General features: G+C 34.6%; 1 protein-coding gene across 5 annotated transcripts in view; it reads left to right on the forward strand.

Annotated features, from left to right (window-relative positions):
- The window catches only part of igf2bp2a (insulin-like growth factor 2 mRNA binding protein 2a), a 74,710-nt gene extending 54,317 nt beyond the window's left edge, over positions 1-20,393 (forward strand). For 2 of the 5 annotated variants that reach the window (XR_007828509.1, XR_007828511.1), the window contains exons 7-17: positions 377-511; positions 592-714; positions 3,187-3,322; positions 4,293-4,427; positions 9,310-9,378; positions 10,546-10,665; positions 13,045-13,119; positions 13,273-13,404; positions 14,451-14,564; positions 17,059-17,349; positions 17,511-20,393. Coding sequence is in view for 2 of the 5 variants with exons in the window: in XM_051119988.1 (XP_050975945.1) it covers positions 377-511; positions 592-714; positions 3,187-3,322; positions 4,293-4,427; positions 9,310-9,378; positions 10,546-10,665; positions 13,045-13,119; positions 13,273-13,404; positions 14,451-14,564; positions 17,511-17,606 (1,135 nt within the window). In the remaining 3 variants the exon portion in view is untranslated. The remainder of the gene's footprint in view (positions 1-376; positions 512-591; positions 715-3,186; positions 3,323-4,292; positions 4,428-9,309; positions 9,379-10,545; positions 10,666-13,044; positions 13,120-13,272; positions 13,405-14,450; positions 14,565-17,058; positions 17,350-17,510) is intronic. The other 3 variants (XR_007828510.1, XM_051119989.1, XM_051119988.1) reach the window with 3 other exon arrangements.
- The last annotated feature ends 3,340 nt before the right edge of the window (positions 20,394-23,733 follow it).

Here is a 23,733-nt window from a genome sequence, read left to right on the forward strand (position 1 = left end):
GAGGGTGCCAAAAAATCAAAATATTGAGAAAATACATATTACTAATTAAAAATGAATTTTTGATACATTCATGCTAGGAAATTTGTAAAATATCTTCATGGAACATGATCTTTACTTAATATCCTAATGATTTTTTGGCACAAAAAAAAAAAAAAATCGATAATTTTGACCCATACAATGTTTTGTTGGCTATTGCTACAAATATACCTGTACTACTTATGACTGGTTTTATGGTCCAGGGTGACATTTGTCACATTTCTTCATCAAATTTGGCTGTAAGCACAAATTCACAATGAATTTCAACACCTGCTTGATAACAGCTCTTCATGAAGCTTTGTCTGATCTCTGCTGAATAGTCCTGTTCCCGTCCTGATAGGGTGGACATCCATCGTAAGGAGAACGCGGGAGCGGCGGAGAAGCCGATCACCATCCACTCCACTCCCGAAGGCTGCTCCGCCGCGTGCCGCATGATCATGGACATCATGCAGAAAGAGGCTGATGACACGAAGGTGTAAGTCTGAATCTTCTGAAGTCACGGGAGCTCTTTAAATACACCTCTGTAGTTGCCAACTCGTGGTCTTGCTTCTGTAGAACTGAGGATATTCCTCTGAAGATCCTGGCCCACAACAGTCTGGTCGGAAGACTGATCGGAAAGGAGGGCAGGAACCTGAAGAAGATCGAAGAGGAGACCGAGACCAAGATAACCATCTCCTCGTAAGTTGCGTTTGATGGCTTTCAACAGGTGAAAACAAGGAAAGCTCATAATTATTTCACTATTATGTGAAAATCAAGAATGTTTTGTCATATTCCTCTGCTTCTCTACGGAGGCATACATGATTACTTCATCTTGGAGAGTTGTTTTGATAGGAAATGCTGTGTTTTGTATTCAAGATGTAGATCATAACGTGACCTGAACATGTGACATCTTGTAATGGTCTGCTAAGTGCTGGGATCTGGTTCAGAGTATTAGAGTACAGGTGGTCTTATGTATTTCCCAGAAATAAGTGTGTGCTGGGCTTAGGAAGTGAGTCACCCAATTAAGCCCTAACCAGGACTCCTGACGTCATTGCTTAGCTGTCCCTCTAAAAACGGCCTCATTTACCAATGCTCATCGATACCAATTCAAATAACTTGCTCTTCACCCAGAGTCCCACTTCCTTCCAGGTTGATTCAGGATGACTGTATTCATCACTGCAGAGATGCAGTAGAGTACGTCTTGGTATTCGTCTCAAAAACAACATAAGAGCAATACAATGTAAACAACTTGTGTTATGCCTTTCTATGACGTAGCACAGATCTCTGTTGTCCTGTGCTTCAGTTAAATCATACCTTACAGTAGGGGTCCCAGCATTTTGGGAATGTGGGTGTTGTGCTTGCTTTGTGCATTCAGAAAAATCAGACATAAAAGCACAAATATTTTTTGTAAATGATCAATAAAAAATAAATATATTTTATTATTATTTTTAAGTAAAGTAGTGGAAAAATTTTGTTGTTTTTCGTCTTACTATTGACTATTAATAATTATAGTAATAATTAATTATTATTACCCTCCCCCAAAAAAAAATAATACTAATAACAACGACAATAACAACAAAAGATATTGACCCATTTAGAATTATTTAAAAACTTTCAAATATTAATCAAAACCAATATGATCACATCATATGCACAATATAATAATAATATAACTAATAATAATAATACAACTAATAATAATAACAGAGATAAAGATATTGAGCCATTAAAATAATTAAACATAATTTCAACAATTTCTAATATTAGTCAAAACCAATATGATCACATCATATGCACAATATATTAATAATAATAATAATAATAATAATACAACTAATAATAATAATAACAGAGAGAAAAATATTGAGCCATTAAAATAATTAAATAAATAATTTCAACACGTTCAAATATTTATCAAACCCAGTATGATCACATCATATGCACAATATAATAATAATAATAATAATAATAATAATAATATAACATAATAATAATAATAATAATAATAACAGAGATAAAGATATTGAGCCATTAAAATAATTAAATAATTTCAACACTTTCTAATATTAGTCAAAACCAATATGATCACATCATATGCACAATATAATAATAATAATAATAACAGAAGATATTAAACCATTAAAATAATTATATTCATAATTTCAACACTTTCTAATATTAATCAAAACCAGTATGATCATATCACATGCACAATGGAATAATAATAAAAAATAATAATAATGGACAAAATAATAATAATAATAATAATAATAATAATAATAATAATAATAAAAAAATCATTGAAGATATTGACCCATTAAAATAATTTAGGTAATAATTTAAACACTTTCTAATATTAGTTAAAACCAATATGATCACATCATATGCACAATATAATAATAATAATAATAATAATAATAACAACATAGATGATATTAAGCCATTAAAATAATTAAAAATGTAATTAATATTTAAATAGTTTCTAATATTAATCAAATTAATCATATGATCATATCATATGCACAATGTAATAATTATAATTAATAATAATAATAATAATAATAATAATTGAAGATATTAATATTAGATATTAAGCCATTAAAATAATAAAAATAATTTAGGTATTAATTTAAACACTTTCTAATATTAGTCAAAACCAATGATGACATCATATGCACAATATAATAATAATAATAGTAATAATAATATTTAGATATTAATATTAGATATGAAGCCATAAAAATAATTAAAATAATTTAATTAATATTTAAATACTTTCTAATATTATTAATATTATTATAATATTAATCAATGATCTAATATTAATATGATTACATCATATGCCCAATATAATAATAATAATAATAATAATAATTTGTAATAAATTATTATAATTTATAATAAATTCAGACTGATGGTGTAATTTAAATATTTTCTTCACATCATACACAATATAATAATAGTAATAATAATAGCAAAGATTTTGAAGAAAACATTTTTTTGGTCACATTGTATGCACAATATAATCATTAATAATAAACCTAATTAGAAGAAATATCCTCAATTGGAACATTGTGTTGATCTGACAGCAGTAATGTGTTTCTGTCTCATGTACCAGTGATTTTATTCTTACATACGTTTTGTCTTTCTTGGTCTTGATTCTTTCCACAGTTTACAGGACTTAACTATTTATAACCCAGAGAGAACCATTATAGTGAAGGGGAGTATTGAGGCCTGTTGTAGGGCTGAAGTGGAGATCATGAGAAAGCTGAGGGAAGCCTACGAGAATGACATTGCTGCTATTAACGTAAGTGTTTGCGGTTATGGTGAAAGTAAATCTGATTCTTTAAGCCACCATGTTTGTGTCGTAATCAATATGATATCTTTCAGATTTAACTCAAACACGAATGCTGATGTGTCCTCTATGTAAAACACTGTTTGTTGTGTGTCAGCCTTGAGTCAGCGTCTTAAAGAAGACTAGGCAGTTCGATGCCTCGTCTGTTTACTCGTGTTCAGTTCTTGAATGTGTTTATAGGAAACAGCCTTGAGTCAGTCCGTCCCCTGCCGTGCATACGGAGAACGCACTGTCATCCTGTCAACAGCCGTTCACACAGACATGCACGCACATGTACACCATTCCCCCTGTTTACACGCATGACGTCACTGCCAGTGTCTGGAGGTGAAGCCATAGACTGAGAGCAAATACTGCAACAATAGCATCACCGTTCTCGTTTACACCGGCGCATCCAATGCCTCCCTTCATCTTCAGTGAGTCATTTATTTTGTGGAGGCCTCTATCAACTACACAGATCAAATTTATGCGGTTTCATTTATACTCACGCATTAGTCAGTCCTAAGTCAGGCGTGCGGTAAATTATTCATGCTTGGATCAAATGTTTTTGCGACAGTTTCATGTATAACTGTCTGTTAGCTGATCCTTGTAACCTTCATTCCCTTTTGAATGAAAGAGGCGCAGATGAATCAGACAACATATGAAGTTCTCTGTCAAGACTAAACAGCATAAAAACTTCTTATCTGAAAGCGTTTGCAACATAAAAACATGCACCGGGTCGATGGAGCCACCTAGCGTGACGCTAGCGATATTACAAGACGTTATAAGAAGCATTCACATGGTTCATACAGCTCAGAAATATATTCAAACTGAGAATTTTGTGTGTGTGTGTGTGTTTTAAAACTCAAATGAGAGTATCAAGACAAAACATGATAGCTTGAGGTCGTGCACTGAGTAATCATTCATAATCCATGATGTCTTGCAGCAACAAACCAACCTTATCCCTGGGTTAAGCCTGAGTGCACTGGGCATCTTTTCAACCGGTTTGTCAGTATTGCCACCAGCTGCTGGGCCCAGAGGCGTCCCACCCGTACCACCAACTGGCTACAACCCTTTTCTTGTAAGTACAAACCACAGTATAGACTTCATTATGGAACTACAACATATTTAGATATTTCAACCTCAGGAATGCATTACATTCAGCAGGGCAAAATTCAGATTTTAACAATTAGCCTCATGTTACAGGATGTTGAAGTAAAATTTCAATGGAAATGAAAAAGAAAAAATTAATTTAAACTCAATTTGTAAATGTATAACATTGTATATAGCTATGTAAAACAACATTATGATCTTTAGAAGTTAAATTATATAAATGAAGATAAATGAAGATAAATTAACTAATTTTTTCCTATTTATATTATATAAAATATATAATTCACAGATTACAATTCATAGATCTCAAATCATGTGACTGACTTTTTAATGCCATTTGACAAAATTATAGTCATTTTATATATATATATATATAAATATATATATATAGTGCCCTCCACTAATATTGGCACCCTTGGTAAACATGAGCAAAGACGGCTATGAAAATAAATCTGCTTTGTTTATCTTTATGATCTTACATTCAAAAAATTCACAAAATGCTAACCTTTCATTGAAGTAAAACAATTAAAAGTGGGGGGAAACTTACGTTATGAAATAAATGTTTTTCTCATATGCATGTTGGGCACAATTATTGGCACCCTTAGAAATTATGATGAGTAAAATATCTCTGAAGTATATTCCCATTCATATCGTTCATCATACATTTTATGTAATAAATTATATAAAAATGTTTCATGTAATTAACACAAATTAGCATTTTTAACACTTACTGATACCATGAATTTCTGAAAATACCCTATATGTTGTGTATAATAACATTCCTAATATTATATTTTTTATTTCAATATTTTTTTTACATTTTTAAATTGTGATCTATGAGTTTTATATTGTAACCTATTGAATGACAGATTAAGATTGAAATGGAAAAAGAAATTAATTTATGTAAAGAAAATATTGTTATACATAATTATATAAAATGTTTTACATAATTAACACAAATTAGCATTTTAAACACTTATTATCAATACCATGAATTTCTGGAAATACCCTAAATGTTGTGTATAATAACATTTTTACTATTTAATTTCTTTATTTAAAAAAAAAAGGGGAGGAAAAAAAAAAAAAAAAAAAAAAAAAATATATATATATATATATATATATATATATATATATATATAAAATATATATTTATATTATAATATATGAATTATATATTGTAATCTATTGAGAAACAGGTTAAGATTAAAGTGGAATATATATACATGGATATATAAGAAATAATGTTATACATAATTATATAAAAATATTTTACATAATACAAATTAGCATTTTAAACACTTATTATTATTTATCATATTATTAATAACATGAATTTCTGGGAATACCCTATATGTTGTGTATAGTAACATTTGTTTATTTACATTTTTAAATTGTAATCTATGAATTATGTTATAGAATGAATGAATATTGTAATCTATTGAGTAACAGATTAAGATTAAAAGAAAATGTATAAAAAAATAATGTTGTTATACATAGTTATATAAAATGTTTTACATAACACAAATGTCTCTAAGTTGCATTTTAAATATTTATTATTAATACCATGAATTTCTGGAAAGACCCTATATATTGTGTATAATAACAATTTTAATATTTATTTTTTTAAATGTAAATAATTTTTAAATTTGTAAATATACATGAATAATATTATGAGTAATAGATGTTGTGTTTCCATGCTTTATGGGGACACTCCATATGTGTAATGGTTTTTATACTGTGCAAACCGTATTTTCAATTGCCCTACACCAACCCTATACCTAAATCTACCACAGGAAACTTTCTGCATTTTTAGATTTTCAAAAAGCTTCATTCTGTATGATTTATCAGCTTATTTCCCCATGGGGACCAAAAAATGTTCCCACAAGGACAAGGATTTTGGATTTTGTCCCCATAACGTAGGGTTTACCAGGACCACACACATGCTCTCACAACAAATGTCTGTTAGTAAGTTGTATTTTAAATGTTTTATTATTAATACCATGAATTAGGGGAATATACCCAATATGTTGCATTTGATAACATTTTCAATGCATAATCATGCTGAAAAATTACACAATGAGTGTATTTAAATTTCATTCCATTTATATCTTTAAATTCAAATTGAAAGTACTACATCCTGTTCTGTTTGCTCCCTCAATTAGACTTCAGGAGTTAAAAGGAAATTTAATTGAAATTCTCAGTTTAAATCTAATGCTGCACCATCCTGACATTTAGTCACATTGTACATATACTGTCTCTTTCTCAGTGAAGTGCTCCTCTTAGCACGCACCTACTCGGTTTTGGGTTGTATAATCCTTCCGGTGGGTTAGTGTGCTGCAGGATTCCCCTTCATATTTAGTGGTGAGTCAGACAGGACAGTTTATGGCTCACGGATGAACTAATGAAGGTAGAATGAGTGCGTGGGTGTGTGAGATGGCACTCATTACTGAATGAGCGTTTGCTGGTTTTTATCATCCTCAGTAGTACTGTAAAACTTGAGTAGTCATTTATTGTAAATTGGTACAACCGTTTCTTTTCTTTCTTTTTTTTTTTTTTTTTTGCAGTTCGCTTACAATAAATCTTCAGTACATTAGTGACCAGTGTTGGGGGTAACGCATACTTTTTTTCAAGTAACTAGTAAAGTAACGCATTACTTTTGAATTTCACAGAAAATATCTGAGTTACTTTTTCAAATAAGTAATGACTGTTACTTTTTTCCCCATTTATTGATTGACAAGTCTCCTGTCAGGAAATTGGGAGTAAACATGATTTTATTGTGTTCTAGACTAAATGTGAACATGCATTAATTCATCTCACTCACAAAAACAGTATTCCTCAAAATAAATAAAAACAGTTAAACTCAGAATATGACGCAACCCTGCAGTAATTAAATATGCTAAATAAAATAGATATTCTTTATGTATTTAATTCCATTTTATTAACCAGTGTCTTTGCTGCTGACCTTCGATGATGCAGTTCAACCATACTAATAAGCAAAAATTACTTTAGATAAACTAACATTTGTGCTTCAATTTTTTTTTATAGCTGAAGAGTGATCTCCTGCATTAATGAACTTTTCTTTCAGCCTGAGGTGAATTCATTTTACTTTTGGTGTAAAAGGGCTTTTACATTTAGAATTGTTTTATATTAAAAACGAAGAAGCGAGCCCTGTCCAGATTTAAAAAGTAATGCAAAAGTAACGTGTAACATTACTTTCCATAAAAAGTAACTAAGTAACGTAATTAGTTACTTTTTCAGGGAGTAATGCAAAATTGTAATGCATTACTTTTAAAAGTAACTTTCAGTTTCAGTTTCAGTTTCAAACTTGTTAGTGACTTGTCAAAAACACATTAAAAACAAATCATACTTGCAAACTTTTAGTTAAAAATCAAACCGGTGCCAGCATGTTAGTATGTTAGTAGGAAAACATTTCAGGATTTCTTGCCATATAATGGTCTTCTGTGGTGCCTGTGAGTTTAAACTTCCGAAATGCAGTTTAAATGCAGCTTCAAATGGCTCTAAATGATCCCAGCCATGGAAGAAGGGTCTTATCTAGCAAAACGATTGGTCATTTTTGAAACAAATGACAATTGAGAATTTATATATTTTTTTAACCTCAAAAGCTTGTCTTGTCTATGTCTGTGTGAACTGTTTTTTTCCAGGTCAGTACAGTTAGGGTATATCGAAAAACTCCCATCTCGTTTTCTTCCCCAACTTCAAAATCATCCTACATCGCTGTAGAAGTACCGACCCAGTGTTTACAAAGTAAACATACAAAGAAGATCAAATGCCCTTTACAAAAAAAAAAAAAGGTAAAACAGCGATGTAGGATGATTTTGAAGTTGAAGAAGAAAACAGGATGGGAGTTTTTCGACATACCCTAACTGTATTGACCCGGATTACACAGACTACACATGTGCATCGCAGAGATGAGACAAGACGAGGATTTAAGGTTAAAAAGTATACAAATTGTCAATTTGTTTCGGGGGGTGAGGACTGGATTTGGGAAATGCTGGTTTAGAGCACTTTGAAGCTGCACTTAAACTGCATTTTGGAAGTTCAAACTTGGGGGCACCATTGAAGTCCACTATATGGAGAACATTCCTGAAATGTTTCTTTAAGAAACATAATTTCTTTACGACCGAAGAAAGAAAGGGTTAGTATATTATCTGTAAATTTTTGTTCTGGAAGTGAAATAATGCTTTAATTAAATTATTTAGTGTAGTGATTTTTTTTTTGTTGATTGACACAGTACACTGTAAAAAACAATTTGTTGAGTCAACTTAAAATAATTTGTAACCTGGCTGCCTTAATTTTAAGTTCAGTCAACTCAAAAAAAGTTTATTCAACTTGAAATGTTAAATTATACTAAGTGACAACTTAGATATTTGATTTGAATCAACTTCAAATCAAATTCATTTGAATCAGCTGGGTTACTTACCCATCTGTTAAGTTTAGCAAACACAAATATCTAAGTTGTTACTTAGTACAACTTAACATTTCAAGTTGACTAAACTTATTTTAGTTGACTGAACTTAAAATTTTAAGGCAGCAGGGTAACAAATTATTTTAAGCTGACTCAACAAATTGTGTTTGTTTTTTTTGTTTTTTTGTTTTTTTACAGTGTAGATCAGTACTTAACCAGATAATTCATGACAATTCATTCTGGTCTAATCAGCAGAAATGTTAAGCAAAATAAATTTGAAAATATACAGTAAAAGCGCACCTACGAGGAATGACATGAACTTAATGGAATCTCCTTTCTTCTCATGATAACGTGTAATAAACAGTAGCCAGAGAAATGTTGTGATGTAAAATGATTGCATATTAATCCATCTCATTTGTTCCAGGGCCACTCATCACAGCTGGGTGGGCTGTACGGTGTCCCGCCTGCTAGTGCCATCTCTCACCAGCACACAGTGAGTACTCTAACTCTAACTGAAACTGTGCAATAAAATGTTTTGACTGTTTTGGTACTGGATGATGATTGCTAAATACAGTGTTCCAGCCAACCCATTTTATGTCATGTCATATTTTATATCATATATTGATTTCTAGAGAGTGGGATATAATGCTAATTTAATTAAAACAATGATGTCCAAAAAACACCTATTTTACACAATATGTAACCCTGGACTACAAGGGTAATGCAAAAAATCTAAATATTGAGAAAATCTCCTTTAAAGTTGTCCAAATTAAGTTCTTAATAATGGATATTACTAATCAAAAGTTAAGTTTGATATATTTACAGTAGGAATTTTACAAAATATCTTCATGGAACAAGATCTTTATTTAATTTCCTAATGATTTTTGGCATAAAAGAAAAATCAATAATTTTGAACCATACAATGTATTTTTTGCTATTGCTACAAATATACCCCAGCGACTTAAGACTGGTTTTGTGGTCCAGGGTCACGTATTGATTTTAAATTCCCTGCCAAATACTTAAAAACAGAAAATATTTCCATTCTGTTGACTGTGTAACCCAGTGCACCATCAACATCTGGTGTCATTTTAATAAATAACTTGTTAGTTATTCACCAAATAGCAACCTTTGTCTCTGTCAGACATTGCTGAACACCTCAAGCTAATGGTGTTGACTTGAAATGCCATTAACTCCCGAATGAAAAAGCTCTCTGGTATCTTCAATCTTTCACTGTCGCCCATGCTGAGAGTCTGAACAAGGAGTCATCAGTTTCCTATGGTTCACACTTTGGTGTCAAGCAGATCAGGTCCTTTAGAAACAGAAAAGAGGTGTGTGTCCTCAACATCATTTTTGAGTGATGAGTGGATTGTTTTTGGCTCGGTACAAACCTGTGTGAACTTTCAGGGCTTGACCTCCAGCCTGTGCTGAACTGAGCAGTATCTCAGTGGGATTGTGGGTGGTTTGGCAAACTAAATGGAGTAAACGGACACAGTGACATTTTTCCAAATTTCTTTAAAAAAAAAAAAAAAAAAAAAAAAAAGGGATGACTCTACCTGACATTCTCATTTTATCGGGAATCCCTGATTCTGATACTGTGATACTGCATCACATTGAATTAGAAGCCGTAATATTTAGCATGTTTCTTCTGCCCTCTCCACAGCAGGCTCCTGAACAGGAGGTGGTCTACCTCTTTATTCCAACTCAGGCTGTCGGTGCTATTATTGGCAAGAAGGGCCAACATATTAAACAACTGGCACGATTTGCAGGAGCCTCTATTAAGGTAGGAGTTCCTGCCTACTGAAACGCCACTGCTGTCATGTTAAATTTGTAAAATGAAGGCTACTTGTGTTTTTGTTAGGTGAAGCAGAATAATCCATCTAATTTTCTGTCCTATTGCTAAGATCCTTGATTTCAATCTAACCATATCATGCTCAGATTTGGCCTACTGCCTCAGTGTGGGTGAGCCAATCATCCGTAACCTCCACTCTCTGTTGATTCAGCCCTGTGGGTTGCTGGGTAATCAGTAGGGGTGAGACAGTTCACTACCCATGGTTTCGTGTGTGTTTTTACCTCAGTTCATTTCATGTCTAATGGCACGTTTGGAAATAAGATTATTACACTACCATTCAAAAGGGGTATGATTTTCTTTAAAGCAGTCTGTCAAGCTTACAAAGAATGCATTTATTTGATCAAAAATACAGGATAAACTGTATTATTTTGAAATATTATTACAATTAAAAATAAATGTTTTCTATTTTAAGGTGATGAATTTTTTCTGTGATGGCGAAGTTGAATTTTCAGCAGTTATTACTCCAGTCCTGCCATTGCATTTATTAAAACAGCATTTATTTCACAGAAATCTTTTGTAACATTATAAATGTCTTTGTCACATTTGATCGATTTAATCATCTGAATGAAAGTATTAATTTCTTTAAAAAGTAATTTTACTCCAAACTTTTGTAGAGTAGTATAAATGTGTATGAATTTTTGGTGTCTGTTTTAAGGAATTAAAGTAATTCTTCTTTTTTTTTTATTTTATTTTACTTTTCTTTGTTAACAACTGTTTATTAAATTTTCTTCGGGGAACAGTAATATAAAACAAAAAGCAACTGTGCAAATTTAGAACCCACCCCACCCCTGGTAGACTTCAAAAAAAAAAAAAAAAAAAAAAAAATTAATAAATAAAATAAATAATACCTTAAAAATAAATAAATAAAATATAAAATAAAATAAAAATAATTATAAAAATAAATAAATAATTGTAATAGATAAATAAATAACAATAAAATAAATTTTTACAAAGATTTTAGAAAAGGTGACACAACATTAAAAGCTGAAAGTCATAAAGTTACAGTTTTCACATTAGATCCATGTATACGAGAAGTTGAGAGTTCCACTGATATAATATCCAACAAATACACAGTCCAGGTTCGTCTGTCCCTTGTGTGAGGAGGATTCCAAGAAATTAAAGTAATTCTTAATATCACTGAACTAATGCGTACTTGGAGAGTGTCTTAATGATATTTGAAAGTGACAACAGATTTTTTGTAATCTTTTCTGTATATTTCAAGAAATGCTGACATTTCACAAAATGTGAATTCTATGTAATCACAGCATATGGTTTAATGACATCTGATTTTACTGAATGCCACAAAACCAAAATACAAAAGAAACATTGAAAATGTAAAGAATTAGTTGCTACTGAATTAAAATTTCCTGATAATTTACTCACCCCCATGTCATTCAAGATGTTTCTTTCTTTCTTCATTCGAAAAGAAATTAAGGTTTTTGAGAAAAACATACTAGGATTTGGGATCAGCGTGTTGAAGGTCCAAATTGCGGTTTCAATGCAGCTTCAAAGGGCTCTACACAATCCCAGCCAAGGAATAAGGGTCTTATTGAAAAATAATACAAATGCATATACTTTTTAACCACAAATGCTAGTCTTGCACTCTGTAGCTATGTGTCCACGACTTCACGCATTACGTAGTCAAGTTAAAAAGGTCACACTAAGTCTAAGTCAAAGCCCTTTACAAAAAAAAAGGTGAAGCAATGATAATGCATAATCTTCCCAACGTGCATCTCAGAGCTAGTGCAATACGGGCATTTGTGGTTAAAAAGTATATGAATTTTTTTCTTTTTAAAAAAAATGACCAAGTGTCTCGCTAAATAAGACCGTAAATATTCCTCAGCTGGGATTGTGTAGAGCCCTCTTGAAGCTGCATTGAAACTGCAATTTAGACCTTCAAGCCGTGAGTTCCCATTGAAGTCCATTATATGGAATAAAGTCCTGGAATATATTCCTCAAAAACCTTCTTTTCGACCGAAGAAAGAAAGACATGAACATCTTGGATGACATGTGGGTGAGTAAATTGACAGGAAGTTTTAATTCTGGAGTGAAGTAATCTTTTGAACTGTTAAACCCTTGTTGCTCAGAAGCTGCTATTGGAAGTAATTGGAAACAGAGCCCTCTGGTGGCTGTGCGATGAGACTTCAAAAGAATGAGCTCTATGAATGGTAGAAAGAAAAAAGAAATACTCTTCAAAGCAAATTAGTTTCTGTCAACAGCATTTGTGGCATGAGGTTGATTATGTCAGAAAATAATGTTGATTGGTATGTAAAAACAATGTGTTTACATGAATTTGTTGTTTATGTTCAGATTGCACCTGCAGAGAGTCCTGACGTCACTCAGAGGATGGTCATCATCACTGGCCCGCCAGAAGCTCAGTTTAAGGTAAAGGAATAAAATAAAATATACTTTAAATCCCAGTATTAATTAGTTTTTGACAATTGAAAAATATTTTAGTTGAATCTTTATAGCCTTTAGTTCTCTTGCACCCAATTATGCCCCTGAACAGCGGACGTTGTCTTTGCTTCTGCATTTTAGGCCCAGGGTAGGATATTTGGGAAACTGAAAGAAGAGAATTTCTTTTCTGCAAAAGAAGAAGTGAAGCTGGAGACACATATAAAAGTGCCCTCTTCAGCAGCTGGGAGGGTCATCGGGAAAGGCGGCAAAACGGTGAGAAACAAAGTAGGAGGTAGTAAGTTACAGTAGTGTTTTCTCTTATGACGGAGGAGAAAACACAGCGGATATGGCATCAGGCCTTAGTGTTGTGTTTATTAATTATGAAAACACATATTTACCCTGAGCTTAAGTAATGTAAGACTTTGCATTCAAAGATGATTCAGTTTATAATACCAGACATGCTATAGGACTCTGATTCACAATAAATTATCTCTGTTTACACCTTTTTCAACAAGATGATTGCGTAGCGCATCCAATCACTGCTATTTTTTTCTTTGCAGAGTCAATATTCCTGTCATTATGCACCATTATAAATAATTGAGTCAAAAATGTGTTTGCAGAAGTTAACAGTTATTCTAAGAATCCATAAAACATTTAAAATAGCTTTCCAAAAAAAACAATGAAATGTTCATTGTTAAAGAATGGGAACATTGCTGATTAATCAAAGTTAATGTGGTGTGAAGAGTTCCTGAGAGAGCTAATACATGCCACCAGAGCAAATGTTGGAAATGTTGATAATGTCTTTGAGAATTGCTTTATATATACCACATTTTCTGTGCAATTTGGTCAGCAAATTCACTAAAAGCACTGAAATGGCGGTGCAACCTTTTTTTAAAACTGAAGAGAAAAAACTTTATTATGGCTAAAGTTGGGTTATTATGTTATATAACATACTTTATAGTCTCGGGCTTTGAAGAGGACAGGCTGATCCAAATCAACATGACCTGTTTCAGTCAGGATTATTATATGTTTCATGAACTGTACGTTTTGTTTCTAGGAAATATTTGGCTCTATTCATGGTGACTCAGACCACAGGGGCATCATTTGTAGAGTAGACGGGGGTTGCAGTTGCCAAGGGCATCACAGCAGCTTGGTCTTGACGTGGGTCATGTACCAATGAGCAACTGGATATGTGCTGCTTGTTCTTGTATAAATATGATTGAACCACAGCGTTTGCACATTTTGACCCAACTGACATTTTGATAAAGAGCACTCGTAGGTCGTGGCGTCATCAACTTGTTTCTCTAAACCTCTTTCAGGTCAATGAGTTGCAGAACCTAACAAGTGCAGAGGTCATAGTGCCACGGGACCAAACCCCAGACGAGAACGACGAGGTCTTTGTCAAAATTAGTGGGCATTTCTTTGCCAGCCAGGTGAATTATACACAACACACTACAAATGTGGAGAGTGGAAATGTGGCTTTCACATTCAACTTTTTGCTGTTTTGTTTATAAAGTCTAAAATTTCCAGCTCCAGAGAATGAGAAGGTGTAGTGAAAATAATGCTTGCCTTAACTGTGTTTTAAATATCAAATATTTTCTGATTGGCTCTTAGTTTATTTCATTTCAACATTTATAGCTTTGTATGTGACGTTTAACAGTGTTGGGGAGTAACTAGTTCCATGTAATGGCGTTATGTCATTTAATTACTAAATAAATGTAACTAATCTGTTACAGTTAGTAAATAAAAAAATGTGTAATTAAATTACAGTTACTTATGAGAATGTTAACGATTACAAAGGGGGTTACATCTGAATATTTTTACACACACACACACAGATTTGATTGATTTCTTTCCAAAATTGCATTGACTGCTCTAAAATATTAGACACCAATGTTTCAGGAGTTTAGGACACAGCATAGGACACATGTTTATTTAATAACTGTTATATTCCCTATTTGGGTTTGTGTATATGCTTTATTTTATAAGATTAACTGTTTTTCCCACGGCATTGTTAGATGTGTTCCCTATCATAGTTTTGCAAAGATTTGGTTTCAAAAACAGTAGCATAGCTATTAAACTATATCTTGTTATGATTTTAAATCAGTATTTAACCTCAGAATGATACCAAAGTAAAAACAGGCGATAAAGTCTGTTTTTGTGGTGGCGGTGCTTTAAAATGTAACTATTATAATCTTAATTCAAGTAATGAAATATTTAGAGAAGTCTGACAGTAATCAGAGTTCAGTACCACTGTAAGGTTAACTCCACCAGGTTTAAATGTTTGTAAATGATTAACAGTTGAAAACATTTGTTAGAAATTTAGAAAAGTAATCAAATGTAATCAGTTACTTTAATAATATAACTGAAATAGTTACACTACATATTACATTTTAAATAAAGTAACTTGTAAAGTAACCTTCCCAACATTGATGTTTAAAAAAAAAAAAAGCCCAATGTAACATTTTACCTTTAAATGTGACATTTCTATAGAAACTATTGTTTCTATACTGCAACTATTTTATATAATAGTTTTTACTAGGCTGGTGGTCATTATTTTTCAATTCATTAACTTTTATTCATCTAGGGTGCATTATGTTTGGGAGTGACAGTAAATGCATTTTTGATGTTGTAAAACTTTCTACTTCAAGCTAAATGTTTCTATTGCCTGGAAAAAAAGTATTACTGTTTCCCTAAAACTGTTAAGTAGCATAACTATTTTAACATTGTTATTAATAAAAAATGTTTCTTAAAGAAGTTCAAATATGTCAAATAACTTGGAAGCCCCCAATATTAAATATGGTAAATGAATAAAACATTGTACACTAATGTACACTATTTTAATGTTGCTGTGGGACGATGTGAGAGGCTAAATATCACGTTACTGGGGCTGCTTCAACCCGCAGACATGAAAAACACCAAACGGCAACACTGTTAAACCCTCTGGGGTCGAAGACCGCACCGGTGGGGTCTGTCTTGTTTTTTCTTGATGACCACAAAAAGAACTAAAAATAGAGTTTGAAATGGCCACTTTTCAAATTTTACATGTAAACGCCCACATCACCTCCGTCATCATCTCGGCTACTTTTTGTTATTGGAAGAAGACGCGTTGAAAGGAATAAGCCAGAATTTACCACAGAAGAAGAACGCAACACGGATGATAATGATAGTAACGCTGCATTTTATTATCAATAACGGTAACGGCGTTGTAACGGGGGAAACAGTGATTTGAACAGTGATTACTCGTTACTAAAAAAAGTTCTGCCTTTAGTAACGCTGTTTATTTATAACGCATTTATTCCCATCACTGGTGAAATGTGGCAGTGACAAAACTTTAAATCTTTCAGTCTTAAAGCACTACCTTCATTCAGTCACCTTTCTTTTTTTTAAAGTCTGTGTGAAGCAATATTAAGTGTGTTCTGAGTTTGTCACATCACAGGAAAATGTTAACCACACAGCTAGAAAAAGTAAAGTAAATGAAGTTATCAAAATCATTTTTAAAAAAAAGTATTCTCTGCTCTCAAACACTAGGGGTGTTTCTGCTGTCAGCACTGGAACCATGCCTACTCGCACGAAAGCTGACGCCTCTCTCAACTGTCAAAAACAGTTGAATGGATGCATCTTCTTGCAGCTTAATTGGATTTACACAGCCAACTATTAGCCAATTATCGCAACCAGGGTAATAAGCATTTACGTGACAAAGGCATAGCTAGCTAGCAAACTGTTGGCTGTAGTAACTAACGGTAATGATGGTAACTGACGATTGAGTGGGCAAACCACTGATGCTAATGTGCCCTAGTTATTATAGTGTTGGGGAGGACCCATGATCAGTGGCTATTTTATTACAACTGCAGAAAAACATCAGTACAAGTTTAAGTCCACCGAAGTTAATCTACTCTTATTTCTGATTTGTCTGTTGAAAAACAGCCAGAAACTCGCCGCGCCTTCGAAACAATCCAACTGAGGTGTGTAGACCAAAAAAGTTTCCCAAAAAGTAAAATACTTGGAAAAAGTCCGCACACTCAAAAAAATCAAAAAGTCACAGACGAGATGAAAGCAAGTAAAATGCTCACAATTGCTTTCATCTCGCCTGTGACTTTTTGATTTTTTGAGTGTGCTGACTTTTTCAAGTATGTTACTGATCTGTCTGTCGGCCAGAATGGCAGATTCTGCATTACGATTGGTCAGATCGCCTGTCAATCAAGCTGTTTGCAAAGGGTAATTTCAGTACTACATAGTTCACATTGTTTGTAATATGTTTCAGCAATACATTTCTGATGCATTTAGAAGCTATTCTCTGAATTGCCTTTACACAGACTAGAATAGAACCTAAAATCAAACATTTAACACTCTAAACATACTCTCCTCTGATCCCACAGACTGCACAGAGGAAAATCAGGGAGATCATCCAGCAGGTGAAACAACAGGAGCAGAAGCACCAGCAAGGCGCCCCCGTGACACACCGCTCCAAGTGACCATCAGGGCAGCCCCAGCGGGCACCTGCCAATGAATGTAGCCCTCCCAACTGGAATCAGACCAGACCAGACCGGACGAAGGGGACCGGCCGGGCAGACCAGCAGCCGTGGGATCAAAACCAAAGAACTTCTTTCTGGGGGAGATGAAGGAGCCACAGGCAGAAGGGCTCTGAGTGCACTGCCAGCTTGGGGAGGGAGGGGGGGAAGGAAGCGCACGCAAGACAAGTGTTCCTTTTAACATTCAGACACACCCTGAGTTTGAGAAGAATAGGTACGGGGCGTCTGTTATCAGGACGGGAAACATCACGGTCGCCCCACGTAACAATTTCTTTATAAACTTCTTAATTTAGGCTTAATCTAGGGTTAACACAGATAAGACGCTCCATTAACACGTGTACACTGATGCATTTTGACTGAGTTGTGTTGCTGTTTTTTGGGGTAGGTAAAGTGTGGGTGTGCACTAGCAGTTGGCGACCATTTTTATTTTTTAAAACCTCAGATTGCGATTTCAATGATCCTCAGCAGTATTCTCACCAGTACACTAGAACAAATATACTGTTATATTTGAAGCAGAACCACGATTTTTCATGTTTTGCACAGCCCGTCGGGCGTGTAGTGCACATGTGCGGTCGCATACGCATATAACGTTACGTTTTTCAGATTTCTTGATGGGACAAGAAAGTTGGGAAATGTAAATGACAAAACATTTATTCATATCTTAGCCTGTTTGCTTTTCGGGATCACCCAGCTCAGCGGATCCTTGTTACTTAGCCTGCGCGTGCCAACGGATGCCGCTTCTTTCATTTTTAAGCTTTTATCATTTATAGCTTCGTATTTCTGTCCAGCTCTTACACTCCCTTTTTATTTTTACACCAGTGTTTTTGCAGCCTTTTAGTCATTTCATTGCCACCACATTCTTGTGGCGGCAGTCATTACGAGACGGAGCAGGTATGTGGTAGATGTGGTTTAGGAGTCAACACCCCTTTGTTTGCTTTAGGGGGTATGAAAAGAATATAAAGCAAGCACCAGCGTCTGAAAGACAGCGCACCTTTACTGGCTCGGGCAGAAGCGAAATGTGCACCAAGAACTCTGCCTTAATCTATGCTGAAAGGAAACGAAAAGACGGGCGACTCAAAATGTGATTGGAGGGTCAGGTTGATGTGGGACGAGGAGGCACCTTATGACCTGTGGTACACACACGACCGCGTTTGGCTTTAAAATCTCTTTGTCAGGGAGCTTTCTAAACGGCATGACAGCTGTGAATGTACAATAAGCAGCCTTTTAGAAAGAGCACCACCCTGTTCAGTAAGCCGGTTGGTCGGCGAGATTGTTCTTGTTTTGTTTTTTTACCAATTCTCGGGCTGTTGTGGGAAACTGATCGACTGTTTCAACAGGACGTGCAGGCATGGATATCCCTTTGTGCTTTATTATGTTTTTTTTTTTTTCTTCTTTTTGACCATGGAAGCTCGTGGCCTTAAACGTCACCGGTCTATGTCATCGCAGACAGCTCCCTCGCCCTATGAGAGCTAAGCCTCATCTTCCAGACGCAAGGTTAATGCCAATACGCACAGCTTCCATTTGTGTGTATGCGTGTGTGTATATAGATATATATATAAAGAGAGAGAAATATTTATGAATCTATTTTTTTTTTCCTATTTTGTGACGAGAGCTATTATTAAGAAACAAAAAAACAAAATCTTTTTTTTTTTTTTTTTGGTGGAACACTGCCATGTTATTCTGAAGGGAAGTGTTTATTTTCTTGGAAGTAGAATATGAATATCGGTAGTGTACTAACAGTAAGAACAGTAATGAATCACCGCAACACTTTGATCAGAATGTGATCGGTGCGCATGTCAGTATTGTGATCTACCTCAGGCGTCAGGGTACCTCAGTCCAATCTTTATTTCCCTTTTTTTTTCTCTCCCCATATTTTGTATGCCTTGAAAACTGAAAGTTTTGAACATTTTCTTTTTAATAATAATAATAAAAAGATCAAGAAAAAGATCTGAAGTCTTCAGGTCCATCTGATAAAGAAGAATGGATCTTAAAGCTTTCAAAACTGTATGCGAATTTACTTTTACCGATCACAACCTCGTGATTTATCGAATGTGTATCTGAGGGGTACTTAACCTGCCCGAAAGGGGTTTTGAATGTGGATACTATGTACTGATGTCTAGATCAGTGACTAAAAGACTATGAATTATCAAGTATGGCTTAATTCAAAGCATTCTCAAGGAGCAACTACGCAATTAAAAGCGTAAGCCAGCTTTTACATTTACATTTTATAAAAACGAGTCCAAATTCAGGAATTACAGTCAGACCAAATTTTTTAATTCACATTTTTTTTAAAAATCAAGGCCTTTCGCAAAACAAAACCAGGTTGATGTGAAAAAAAAAAAAAACTGAAAAATGAAACAGCTTTTTTCTTGATGTAATTCACAGAGTAACTTTTTGGTAAAAGTGTTTATTGTAGTCACACAAAAATCACAAATGCAGGTATTTTGTCTCCTCAGATCTGCCTCAGATCTGTTGCCGGTTGCAGTCCTTGTGCGTTACCGCTAAAACAACAAGGCCTATGTCAAATCAAGACGGAAGACGGTGGAAGGTCACTATGTTAGGTCCAGGTGCGTGTACTTGCAATGGCTGGTTTGCTTTCATACAGTAATTCACATGATTTGTCTGTGGACTGAACTGCTAGCCGTTCCACTCCATAGTTTTAGTTCTAACGTTTAACCGTTTTCGTAAGGGGCGTGTTACTGTAGACCTGTGTAAGTCGTTTTTTTTTTACCTACTGAAGCAAGTCGTCCACACTTGTTTGCAAAGAGTAGCAAAGATATCAGGTGCTGAAGGTGTTTCTATTAGTAAAGGTTAGAGTTTTTCACTCAAGAAGCTGAACACGGTTCTTGACTCTGTGAAGGCTTGTAGCTAGACGAGGCCGTTATTTCCCCTGAATGATAGACTTTCTGCTTAATCTCAGGTGTTTGCTTGTTGATGGAGTTCAGGTTGTGTAGCAGTATGATAACTCAGATCACTTTTAACCGTTGTTGTAACTGTAACACGCGCCACGCTGTCGATAGACACCTATCTGATGTTCTACAGTGGTTCTTAACTTTTCTTAAGAGTTTGTATTTCGAGGCTTCGTCATCAGTCGTGCATCGGTATTTAACTTTACGGAAGCATTAGTCGATATGTGCATTAACTAACATCACACTGTTATATTGTCTCTGTAGTCTGGTAATTAAGCTGTCTCGCTATCCATTATGATATCCTGTAACGCTAGGAAGAATTGAGGTCTTTGCATTATCGTAGGCCAAAAGTCATAGCTAATTTAAGTCGGAACGAATCAGGTCAGTTTAGGATAGCTGTTGTTTGTAGTGTTGGCATGAAATCTCATCGTGGTCTTCTTTGGGCCTTCTTATGGAGACTTCAAGTAGGTGCTGTTCTATGTTTATTTTATGGTATTAGAATAGACCACAGGCACAGCTATAGTTGCTCGTGGTATGACGGCACCGTTCTAGTCGGGATGAGAGCGGGAAATCGGAGCGATGCATGAGAAATCAATGCAAATCATAGGCTGTGAAAACTTCTTTGCGCCTTTACCACGGCAGATCCATTCCTACGCAGCTCTCTAGCTTCTCACGTTAGTTCATTTTGAGCGATGTGAAACAGAGACTGGGCTCGCTGCACTGCCTGCCGTGTCCCCTCAGCTGGATTGTGGGTAGTGGGGGGGGGGTTGGGGTACTGAGAGCTGAACTTTTTTTTTTTTTTTTTTTTTTTTTTTTAACAACCATGTTGTTTTGAAATGTAGGTGAACTGTACTGCTGATCAACATGGATTTGAGCAATAAAAATTCTTTATAAAATTATTTTGTGTGAAGCTCATCTTGTTGGACAGGGGTGTCCAGTGGAGTTCAGCTGCAGTCCTGATATAATACATCTGAAACAACTAATCGAGGTCTTTTGGAATACTAGGATGTATCTGCGATAACTCCCGCACCCTCATTCACTGCTCCCTACATTACTCAACTAATATAGTCCACTGTGAATGAGTGGATTTGAACGCTGAAAGGCCCGACATGCAGCATTCATTCAGTATGGTGCTTAATGTGTAAGGGTATTTTTTTTATCAGCTAGCTATGTACATCAGTTGTACAGTCATTATGGAGGTGCATTTTGGGATTGAATAAGTGCTCTCAGTGTCCACTATGGTTTCAGACACCACTATAGATGACTGTCCCCTTCAAATAGTGCACTATATAGAGCTATAGATAATATCACCATAAATATTAGTATTGCAATTTAAGTTAGAATATAAAAATATAGATGCAAGCAGCAGTTAAAGGGTCAAGCACAAAGAACACAAAATAAGTCATGTCTGCATGGCTGGCAGCATTAGACCAGCTGTGTCAATGTGCAATTGATTTATTTTGATTTTAGGATTTTAAGCAAACCGGCTGAAACCATTTAGAAGTTATAAGCAAAAATATCAATTTTTTCATATCTCCTGACTACTAGGAGGCACTGTGCCAAAACTGTACAGGTAGCCTCAGGTCATGAAGAGATAATAGCCTCACGCCCATTTTTGCATGCTCTTCATCAAATTTGTTAGTGTGTTTTTCGAGAATAGTTTGACTAATCAACTTGAATTCCATAACTTTTTGCCAGCATGGTCTGAAGATGACCTAAGCCAATTTTGGTGAAAATCAGACAAACTGTCTAGGACTAGTTAAAAAAAAAAGCAGGTGTTTCGTACTATTAAAAATTGCGAAATGTCTTGAGAATTTTACATTTTGGTAAATTTTTATTTGACTCGGCATGAGCCAAGGAATCGGAGGAAAAAAAATGTACGGTTCAAATGTTATTAACATAAACATGAATGAAACTTTGGACAAGTGGTGGCACTAGAGAATTTGAGTTAGAGACTCCAAACTTGCTATAGTTAATGTTGAGACTGTCCTCTATCAGTGTGCCAACTTTCTCGCTAGCAGTTCTATACGCTGCCATAGACTCGAGCGGAAGAATAAGAACGCCAGTGGATAAAATAGGTCTGTTAAAGCCTGTTAAAATGATTTTATTTTTTTTTAAAGGGGACATCGTACGCAAAATTCACTTTTACATGGTGCTTGCATATAAACGTGTCTTAGTGTCTAGAGACAACCACTCTACAATGATAAAAATCCATTCACTCCTTTTTTTTTTAACCTCCAAAAAACTAAAACAGTCTCAGTTATCAAGCTATTTTGATATTACAAGCAGTGTGATGTCATACTGCTCAGGCCCCGTCCACAGCTGTTGACAGACTATCCTGTATTAGCATATTTCCTCCCTCAGCCAGTTATACGCTGTCTGCTCGAGCGGCTGTAGTAACAACAGTGTCTTGTAAGCAATGCAGGTGTTTTGTAGTTGGATGTAAAAGTGAACATAAGAATCTTCATTTTCTCCTGACATAAGAACCACTGAGGACGCAGTGGATTAGTTTTGTTTTTGATGGTAATGCGCCACCGAATACACTAAAATCAGAAAAGAGGGGTGGGGTGAGCAGTAGTTCATTATCATTTAAAGAGACATACACCGAAATGCCTTGCTAAAGCGGTGTTTAATGGTAAAAAGGGTGTTTTGCATGTCCAGTGAGGAATTTTAACCAAAGTATGTTGCAGACATTTCATGATGACCCTAAAGAATCATACCAACTTGTGGAAAATGGGCATCTGATGTCCCCTTAAATACTTAGTTTTACAATATAACATTTTACTATAGCATTTTTATTTTAAGTAATAGTTATTACTACTGATATTATATTTTCTTTCTACATTGATATATTATTAAAATTGTGTAGCCCTACAAATTAACAATTTTGGTTCTATGGGCTGCCATAGACTCAAGAGCGGAAGAACAACAATGATGGATACTTGGCCCCTAATTCTCAGAAAAATCACTATTATCTTCTTAACCAAAACCTAGCTTAATATAGGGAGCGATTTATGACACATCCCTAGTAATTTCCCTGGCAGCTAAATGCAGGACATTAGCCCTGATGAGACAAATGCGTTAATCATGTGATGGCATTTTTTCCTTTAATTTAAAACTGCATTCATAGTATGAATACTGGCTTGAAATGAACAATGCAG

Source organism: Labeo rohita, chromosome 9 (assembly GCF_022985175.1).
Source record: "Labeo rohita strain BAU-BD-2019 chromosome 9, IGBB_LRoh.1.0, whole genome shotgun sequence".
NCBI lineage: Eukaryota > Metazoa > Chordata > Actinopteri > Cypriniformes > Cyprinidae > Labeo > Labeo rohita.